Below are 10,493 nucleotides of genomic sequence, written 5' to 3' on the forward strand. Positions count from 1 at the left end.
TTACTTGTCTTTTTCCTCAACAACCTATGACTCAGATTCTGTCTGGGAACAGGCAGTGGACTGCTGAATCACCAGTTTATTTTCTCAGATGATTTGCAGATTCACTAAAGTGAGAAAGGACGTATAGGAGTTTTAATTTGTTGACAAGACCAACCGTTTTTGGTGATATAATGAATACATGAAAGAATGAATGAAATGTAACCTAGTGATTGGTGGATTGGTGTTTCAATGTGTCATGAGTGAGGAAGTAACCGACGCAATATTTATGAGAACTGAATTTCTAATAGTCTGTGCTGAGCTAGGATGTTATCTGGCGAGACACACAGAAGAAAAAATTCAACGGCTGCAATGCTTTTAAAAACGTCCCTTCAGTTGCGCAAGCATTTTGATTCACGGAGGATGAAACTGTAGTGCAGTGTGTAGCCTATTAATACGCGCAGGTTGCAGGCACAGGAAAACATCCCAGCGCTTAAGTAGTAGGCTACCACGCCCATGCAGCGGAGTAAAGTTCTCAATCCAACCCCTAAACTTTTGTACAGCCTGTATCGGAATCTACCATCACCACAGCTTGCCACTATCAATCGAAGCAACTTTGCAGCAGATTTCGACGGGTACGCCGTGAATCTAGACTCCTGTCGCGGCTGACAATTTGCTCACCTGCAAGGAGTTCTTGGAAAACAGCACGCATTTCTTGGGAATGTGTAAATTGTGGACGAATAAGTCTTCCTAAACTGTGGTTGCGAGTCATCCGGACATCAAACAAGTCACCTGGAAGAGACGAAATTTGGTCTCTATCAGATTTTTTTTCTCGATTTCAAAATAACCACAATATCAATTCCTCGAGCACGGCAGTATGGCTAGATTGCTGAGCAAGGATATCCCGGATATTGAGGTATACCTTCAGCTTCCTATTCTCGTGTATGCCTTATTTATCAACATGACTCAGAGCCTCCTACGATGTTCTTACATGTCACTGTTTGCTGACACAATTGCTGAGCTCTGTGTTTCACATAATGACAGTTTGCGTTAGGGGTATTTTTAAACGGTTGCCAACAGCTGTTGGATTCTAATGTTTGCGAACACCTATTCTGTCATTCAACGAACTACGCAGTTTGACACATGGTTTTTAACAGCTACTAGCAGCACCGTCTTATTTTAGCAATCCTCGCATGCGCACCAAAACATTTACGCCACCGCAAATTTACTGCGTGAGAAGTTTCACTTTTGTTGCCAGAATTTATGACCCTACAATCTATTGGCTCAGTGTTTTCTAATCGACGCATGGCTTACCATCATGTAAGCGTGGAGTTGTGGGCTATTTATTTTAGGTCAACAAGTCATTTAGGCACATGCTTTGTTGCAGGTTTTCCTCATAATACATTTATGAAGTGAACAGGTAGCTTAAGCAGTTTAATCAGAACACATTTAATCACTTGCAGACCCTCTAGAAATTAAATAGACAAATGCAAGTTTTGGGGGAATTGTGTGAAGAGTAGAGACATGCAGAGAGACCAAAAGACCAAATAACACAATGCACAGATAAATAGCCCTTACAAAACTGCAGTTTTATTTTTGACTGGCAGTGCTGTAGCTTTCAGGGAATTTCATATGCAGTAATGCAGTGTCCCCAGTATTTATGTTCCATAAGTTCAGTTATTTTTGCTCGAGTAGAGGCAAATTTGCAGCACAATTTACAGATCACACAGTGCAACCATAGCATAAGTGAAATATTTCATGGCATAATTAATCAGATTGTCAGCATCCACAACACATGCACACATTCCTTAAGTTTGGATACAATCCACAGGGTTGTTGCTAATGTTAAGATGGTAGAAAAAACTTTCCACAAAATAAAATTCTCCCAAGCTTCTTATTGTTTCAGTAAGGTACATGCTGTTAGGTAATGCAAGCCACGAGAGTACAGCTAGCTCAGGGGGGGAGAAGAGCGCATGTGACAGTCACATGGCTTTCTCCCCCAGTGCCTGCAGTTATAGTTTGGAGCCTCTGAAAATGGATCTGTTGATTACAGGCCAATGGACAGCCTCTAATGTACAGTACAGTGTCTGTGGCTTAAGAACAAATCTCCTACAGCTCTGATGAACGACTTATCAGTACTATTTTTTTGTCTGATTGCACTATTGTGCAGTAGTGAATCCATTCAGTAGTTGCCTTTGTCATGTCTTGGTAAATATGCAACCTGGTAGATATACAACTTGTAATGTTTTGGTGTCTTGCCCAAATGTTTTTGGAACGTACTAGCACCCTTTAGTCGGAGTTGTTTTTGGCAAGTGGCTTTAACCAATGAAAAGCACAGACTATGGGGGTGAAGTTCTGTGCTATGCTGGTTGACCAATCAAACAGTACTGTAACAGATGCTGTATTTAAGGCTGTGTTTCCTATATACCCAGGTTAAGACAATAATCCTTTTTTGCTGGCTCTAATAGGCCCGCAGTATGTAGCAACTTGTTTTTGCACCATTATATAGGTCTGCTGGACTCACACAACAAGACCGATTTCTAATCACGAAACATGTGACGTGGTTTAAAACAGTTTTCCTTCCTCCACACAAGAGTCTTGGCTTTAGCAGTAACAAAAAAAAGGAATCATATAAGCACATCAAACTGTGTATCAAATGCCAAATACCAAGCAGGATTATAATTTACAGACTTGCATAAGATTGCAATATTGTAAGCATGTTTGCATTTGCATTTTGGATGCATCAAGGCCCAGCCTTTTATCTCACCGCTATACTGCATTCTTTTCAAATCATTTGAAAAGTCAGCATCTCCCTTTGGATCTGACACTTGCTTTTAGAATAACTAGATTTGCAGTCCACTTACTGGAAATCATGGCGCTTGGCTTTTTGCAGAGTTCACCCAGGGCTTAATGGTATGTGTCTCATGGCAAATGTCTTTAAACATCAAGCGTTTGTGCCCGGGCCTCAGGATACCCACAGGTTAAATTGCTCGGAGCTGGGCTGTGGTTGGTCCTCTGTGCGTGCGTGCCTGCGTGCAACCTTTAAAGAGAACAGACAGAGACAAGTCAGGACTTTCATTAGCGTCTTCTATCTGGGAGTAATGACAACAGTGATGTGACCTTCGCCATGCCAGTGCACTTAAGGCACCAGTCTAAATGACTCCCGTCTGCCAATGAAAATGGCTTTTCTAAATCTCATAATAATTGCCATCTCTGGAGCAATTAAATCCTCCATTTTTCCCCCCTGCTCCTTCTATCCTGTCAGATGTCTTATTTTAATATCCAGTGCTCTTCTGAAAGCACTAAATGTGGGAGCCTTTTGTGTGTGCGTGTAGATTAATTAAAATCCTGCAGGATCGCCATTAGGGTTCATTAAAAAAACCCACAGCAATACAGCATTCAAACAAAGAGGTATGACTTTTATGGCAGAGCCCAGCACCTCCACGAGCCCCCTCTCTCAGCAGACATCTGGAACACTGACAGGGGACTGCTCCAAAATAAAATGGAAATTAAATATTATGGAAATGTTTGCCCACTCAAAAAGGCTTGCTTCTAATGGCAGTTGTTTTCGCCAGGGCTGCCAGTAACCCTTTTTTGCCCTAGTTAACACAGCAACTGGCAGTGATTTGATGTAAAAAATGTGAATGATTTTGATTGTACTTCTATTTTTTTTCATTGCTGTTGTCGTCAATTACTATGCAGAGAAACACCTGCAGTTGGATCTGATTCATCGGAAAAAAAACAAAAAAAACCAATGCAGCAAAGTTCTTGTTACGATGTAGTCTATCAAGAGTATTGTTCCTGTTTGAAATGCCATCTAATCACTAATTTTCTAGTTTGTCATTTTTTCTTGGCCATTTTGGTTCCATTTAACCCAGCAGCATTGAACAGTAAATATGTGTAAAGCGTATCTTCTCTGTTTGTCTCTGCTTATCCCTTCCCACCTGGCACGCACTGAGGGCCTTGGCTGGGTTTCAAGTGCACCCAGGGAGGCAAAAACCAGCATGCGTGTGCTGCAAAACACACACACACACACACACACACACACACACACACAGAGAGAGACACACACAGACACACACGGACACACACAAACAAACAAACAAACACACACACACACACATACACACAGACTCCAAAAAAACACACCCAAACACGCACACAAACTTGTGGACCAGTAATTGCACTCCAGGCAAAAAGTTGGGTCAGATTGCTCTTTTAATCAATCAACAAAACAGCGATGATCCCAGGGCTTGTCAGGGAGAGGTCCAGGCTCCCTTGGAGAGGCTGCAGAATGAAGACGCTGGTGTATGTTTGTGTGTGTGTGTGTGTGTGTGTGTGTAGTAAACATATGTGTGAATGAATGTGTATTTGCGTGAGTGTGTGTGTGTGTGTGTGTTTGAGAGAGAGAGAGAGAGGGAGGGAGTGTATAAGTGTGTATTTTAGCTCAGCCTTGCTGAAACTGTGTCCTCCACTGCACAATTTACTGCTGCCACCAGCATCAGCACCAGCAGCAGCAGTAGCCGTAGCAGCAGCACCCGTACATCCCCCCAGGGAGGGGATGGAGGGGGGGGGGGGGGGGAGAAGAACACGCTCACCTGATCACATGTGACCCCCCCTGTCTGGTGCAATCTCCGTCTGCAAGCTCAATCCCCCTGCTGGAGTTCATAGCCTGCAGGCCTCTAGGCGAAGCAGCTTGCTTACGCACTCCTAGAGCATGTGGCATATTGAACCTCGTTTTTTTTCTACCTTTTTCTTTTTCTGCAAACCCCCCCCCCCCCTTTCCATCCTTTCCGCTGCGGTCATTGCTATTGTTTCTCTCCTCCTTTTGGCTCCCTTCCTCTCGCTGCGCCACCGTGAGTGGATCAGGCTCCGGCCATCAAGCCCTGATTTCTTTACAGTTCATTTACCTTCTGCTTCTGTGCTAATTGTTTTCCGAGGCCCAACATGGCCGGGGACAGTTTTCAAAGGCCACGTAATGAGGCTTTGGCACATATCGCCCATTACTGAATTAAACCCCCCGGTTACAAAGCACAGGGTCTCTCGCAGCCGGGCTAAGGGGCCACGCCAGACTGCAACACCTTTCTTTTTTTCTTTTCTTTTTTTAAAGAAAATAATCATTCTTGTATTTTGTCTTTCTTTCTTTTCTTTCTCCCCTTTCTATTCCTTTATCTCGTTCTTTTTCTCCCTTTCTCTCTCTTTCTCTCTCATTCACTCTCTCCCATGTCCTCGGCTCCTCCACTGTAGTCTAATGGCTTGTGAGTGAGGTGGACGGCCTGGCTGGCTTGTGGTTGATTTGCTAGAATCTGAGCCTGACTAGTCAGGTGGATTTCTATCTGTGCCGGGAAGAGGCTGCAACTGATACATTCCCTGGGACCTAAATCTCTCTATCTCTCTCTCCCTTTTCTCTCTCTCTCACTCTCTCTCTCTCTCTCTTTTTTCTCTCTCTCACTGTGATACACTTGGATGCATGGCAATGCAGATGGCTTGAACTGCTCTGTTTAGCACTTGAAAATGAACAACATTCCACATTTAGCTGCACTGTGCATGAACTCCTTCCTCAAAAAACACGTTCAAGCCACCAAGCCAAAAAATGTGAAACAAAACAAAAAGCAGCCTCATATGACGTAAATACAAATGAACGTTTCCTCCAGCAATCTGACAGCAGAGTGTAGTCCAATACCTCCAGCGACTACATTTCTTTTTTGGAGCGGGTAACAAATCTGGTTCAAGTTGTCTCTCGGTGCCGTGCCAAATGTTCAGTCAGACACAGGCTGGAGTGGTGAGGTTTCCAAAGGCCCGCGTGATTGGAGCAGGCCCAGTTGTAGATAGGAGCAGTGTGGCTCTTAAATGTTTTATAGCCCTTCTTTTGATTGGAGGATGGCAGGCTGTCAGGCTCAGGTTACCCGTTATGGAGCCGTTTCGGCTGTGCACTTTTGGGGGAAGAAAACTCGCCAGGCTGGGAACGCCGATCCACCGCTCTGCTGGCCCTCTCTGTCTATGATCTCTCCGCCTTGTCCACCACAGTAGTCCTGGCACACCCGGCAGAGTGTGTGGGTTATAAAAGGAGCCATACTGCGCTTTTCTCTCCTCCTTTTGTGTCCAGAAGAAGAGGCTGGACAGAGGATGGACGTTCTGTTGATAATGGGAGGTTGTAGCTACATTCCTCGGTGTCAATGCCCATCAGTAATCTCCTCTAGGCTGACGTATAAGTGGTGCTCTTGGTATTTTATAATATGAGAGTGCATAGAATCATTATGGGTAACACTCAATTCTTTCTGTACGGTTGGCTTAATGGTATGCGTTCTGTCTCATGTTATACATTGGAGTCCTGCTGATTGCTGAGGAGAAACAGAGTCAACATGATACAAATGTTTACTGTTGTTGTAATTCAATAGTCAATAATTCGATTAAAGGCTGACCAGTGCTCTTTTTTTAAGGGGCCATGCATGCTTGTGAATTGCAGGGCTTCTTTGCTTTGTATCCGGCTTTCTGGTGTACCCTCTTTACAAGATAGCTTTCAATTGTGTTAAACACAATATAACGACTGTAAAATGTATGATGGTTTTAATTTTGAAGTAGGACTCAAATAAATGATTAAACAGAAGCGAATAATGATTAATTATGAGGATAAAACGATGTAAATCTGTAATGCTCCCCACGCCAGGCTGGAACAGAAAGCTGTGTGGCACTATCCTGAATTAATCAGAAGCTGCATGCAGTAAGGTCAGCAGTAATCAACTGATAATTAACTAACACGGAAGGCCACATATTGTATATTTATAAGCACATTTTCATAGTTACACAGCAGTAATTAGCCATCGTTAATTACTGCGGCCATCATCCGTTTCCACAGTCCCCTCGCTCGGAAACAGGCTGCTGTATTTTTGCCTGTTTGTGCTGACGTGTCGTTGTCCAGCAGAATGTAAAATTGCAGATACTGAAGGAAGGAAGTGACACGTCGTCGTGGTGATGCTGCTACTCCAGTCGGAGATGAGAGAGCTGAGTGCAGTGCAGTTTTATTTTGATCGGAGCTGTGATTGCCGATAACTGCCGGATTCCTCGCCGCGCAGCCTGCTGGAGGGAGGAGTGGCGTGACACCTCGGGGATCTGTGGATCTGTCCCCCCCCCCCCAACCCCCCCTCCAACCTGCGTCGTTTCTCATCGTATCGTCGCTCCGCGCGCGTGATACTCGCCGCCCGCGTTTAATATCACTGACCTCCTGACTGTAGCCTTATTTCACTAACGCCTGATCAATATGTGGAAATTCCTGTATTGATCCGAGCCCCCGAGACGGAGCGTCGCGTAGCCAAAGAAGTGCCGGCACATGTTACCCCACCCAACTCCTGGTGTCGGAACAGTAAATAATTCTTCATTTAGCATTTAGGGGTGGGGGTGACGACGCCTGGGCCAGGCCTGCACAGGAAAGAGTTAACTTTTTCACGGAGGCCGCTCCACCCTTCCTCGCATACTAAGTCCGGCATTGCGGTGTGCATCACTAAGTCCTGGGAGGTCTGTCTTCTTCCCTGAGATGAGGAAGGTCAAGGTAATTTATTGCACAATATGGTGCTTCTATTGATTAGACAGGGAAAGGGCAAGCCCAACTGCCTCTCTAATGGCCATATGAATGTTTTAAGCACATGTTTCCGCCCTTGTAGAGTGGTACGGAAAAACAGGCGCCAGACTATGGTAAATGCCTATCATTACCATAAAGGCTGTTAAGAATGTGGAGCTGGTATTGATGCTGGCCACTCGGCGACTCTGCCGCTGACCGGCCCTTGCTGGAGATATGTGTACTGACGTGTGATTACATGCACTGCCGCCCAGCAAGTACTCCCTCTGGTGTCTGAAAACGTATGCATGTCAACGTGTACGTTTTAATGCACACACATCACTTACTCTCCCCACTCTCTCAGTCTCACTCCCTCTCTCTCCCCCTCTCTCTCTCTTCCTCTCTCTCCCTCTCTCCCCCTCTCTCTCTTCCTCTCTCTCTCTCTCTCTCTCTCTCTCTCTCTCTCTCTCTCTTCCTCTCTCTCTCTCTCTCTCTTTCTCTTTCTTTCTCTGTCTCCTTCCTTCTGCTCCAGACTCTCTCCCCGGTAGTGTCTAGTTCTCTTCCAGGCCTCAGCCTCCCGTTAATTAACGCTTGGAGCTGAATTTGATTTGCCATTTCCCCTTGTCCGTCATACATCCCCCCCTATCTGATGTCCTCGCAGGGGCAGGGTTTTGCATACTTTGCCTGCACCAGGGGCCAGGGAGGGTATTGATCTCCCATCTGCCCGGCCCTGTGTGATCAGCTGAGAGTGATGGAGGCAGACGTCGTGGCTCCCGCCAGAGCCAACCAGAACGCACAGATGGACTCTGTGAAGAGAGGGAGGGAGGGATGGAGGGGGGAGGAGGGAGAGAGAGAGAGAGAGATAAGCAGCGGGAGGAAAGGGGGAAAAGGGAAGGGAGAGGAGGAGGAGGAGGAGAGAGAGAAAAGAGACAGAGGGGTGGGGGGGCGGGCGGTAGCGCTGCGTTTTACTAGCCAAAAAGGTCAGGCAAACAACAGGGACGTTCAGCTGTTGTTCTGCTTTTAAAATATTGTTTGATAATCTCCTCCCTCCTTCGCCTCCTCTGCGCCTCCTCTTTCCTGGGTGAGCGGGATCCTGGAGGAGTCCCTCCTCACCGGAGAGAGCTTCACCCAGGCTGCAGCTGGATGGAGTGCGTCTGTGGCATTTATCATCTGAAAGGGGAAGTGATACAGACACCACACACACACGTTCTGGGAAACGCACACACCCACAACGGCTCACACACTTACACTCACACTCTTACACAATACACACACAGACACACACACACTAGCTTGCACACTCACACTCTTACACACACACACACACACACATACAAACACACACACACTAGCTTACACACTTACACTCACACTCTTATACAATACACACACAAAACAGCCACACACACATGCATAAACACAAACTCGACACAAAGTGTGTGGTGAAAGGAAAAGGGCTCTCCAGTTGTTTTCATGCACTATTCATAGGCTGATTAGTTATGCCGCGATTAAATTGCGGTCCACCGGCAAGAGGTTGTTTTAAAATCACAAGTAGGCTTCACAGCACACGAGGCTATTGATTGTAATGTATGGATGAATGCCTTGTCTCGTGCCCCGTATTGATCCCATTGGTTGAGCTTGAGCGCAGTTTGACATCTCAGGGAAGAGACCGTTTGTCTGCAGATAACATAAAATACAGTAGAGTCAAAGGCACTCTGTCATGTCCCACAGTAGTAATCTTGTGATGGCTGTGGCCAAATGTGGATTTTTATCATATGTGACAACAAGCCGCACTTGAGATTTAAATCGTTTATCAAACATTAAGGAAATGTTTTTTTCCTTCATGACTGCCACCTGTCCAGGCTGTGCGTTGGCCACCTGTCTGCTGACCGACCCGTGGGTTAAGATTAGTGTCTGTTTCAGGGTTATTTTTCTTCTGCCCAGAAACATTTTGTAGCTAGAGCTAGATTAGCCGCTGCTGTCCAACATCATTAGCAGTTTCCCTGGCCAGGGTGCGGGATGGATCCGTTTCTCTTGTACATTTTCCACATGAGGAGAGCTGGTCAATACGGGTCAGGGAAGGTGGTCAGGATGTAATGAGGGAGGGTGCACGGAAGAGAGAGGTCGAAAGCAAACAGGAGGGGAGAAAAACAAACGAAGCCATGCACGGTCCCCCTCAAATGAATGTGTATTATTCCAATTGTTGCATCATGTGTTTGACTTCTCAGACAGGCATAGGATTCGTTTATGTATAAAATGAAACTCGTAACGAGTGCCTCGGGGATTTGAAATGATTGCTTCCTGCTGAATATAGAAAGGTGTTTTTTGACTGATAGCTGATTGGTGGTCGAGAAAGGGCCGACACACACGTGGGTTCTGAAGAACACTGTAAACACGCCACCTGTGCTTAATATTTATGTTGATTCCCCAATCAATCTGTTTGACCTTATAATGAGAACGACCCTGAAATGTTCATTTTAATTTAACGTTTAATCATTTTCTGCGGCTATTTATTTGATAGCGGCTTTTGTCACTGTGATTACCAGGCTTGTATTGTTTTAGATTGTAGCTTTGCAATAACATTAATTATTAATGTAAGAGTTGTTTTTTTTATGCGTTTTCTTTGGTTCTCCCCTCTGGGCAACACTGAGCTAATTATGTTTGTTTGTCTCTAATCTTTTGGCCCACCCCAAACAATCAGACATTGTGCCTTCGTAATGGCCAAAATAATGGCCGCACATGAGAGGGCCCTGGCCACTTAAAGGCCTCAGAAGGTGACGACAGAAAATTAGTTGTTTGCCGGTCTGGTGATTTATTTGACATATTACACGTTTATTTTATTTTTTTAAAAAAATATTTTTTGAGCCCCCTGATGTTGAATAATTATCACCAAGCACCCACAGGCTCCTGCGTATAATCTGGACTGTGTGAGCCCATCAAAGTTCATCATCAGAACGGCTGGAAT

At 45.2% G+C, this 10,493-nt stretch overlaps 1 protein-coding gene across 1 annotated transcript in view; it reads left to right on the forward strand.

The window, feature by feature from the left end:
* Positions 1 to 424: 424 nt before the first annotated feature.
* dpyda.1 (dihydropyrimidine dehydrogenase a, tandem duplicate 1) overlaps positions 425 to 10,493 on the forward strand; it is a gene marked incomplete in the record, with an annotated part of 173,820 nt that continues 163,751 nt past the window's right edge. The window contains 1 exon segment of the mRNA XM_062520871.1: positions 425 to 892. Within this exon segment, the coding sequence (XP_062376855.1) occupies positions 854 to 892 (39 nt within the window).

Source organism: Sardina pilchardus, chromosome 19 (assembly GCF_963854185.1).
Source record: "Sardina pilchardus chromosome 19, fSarPil1.1, whole genome shotgun sequence".
In the NCBI taxonomy this organism is placed as follows: domain Eukaryota; kingdom Metazoa; phylum Chordata; class Actinopteri; order Clupeiformes; family Clupeidae; genus Sardina; species Sardina pilchardus.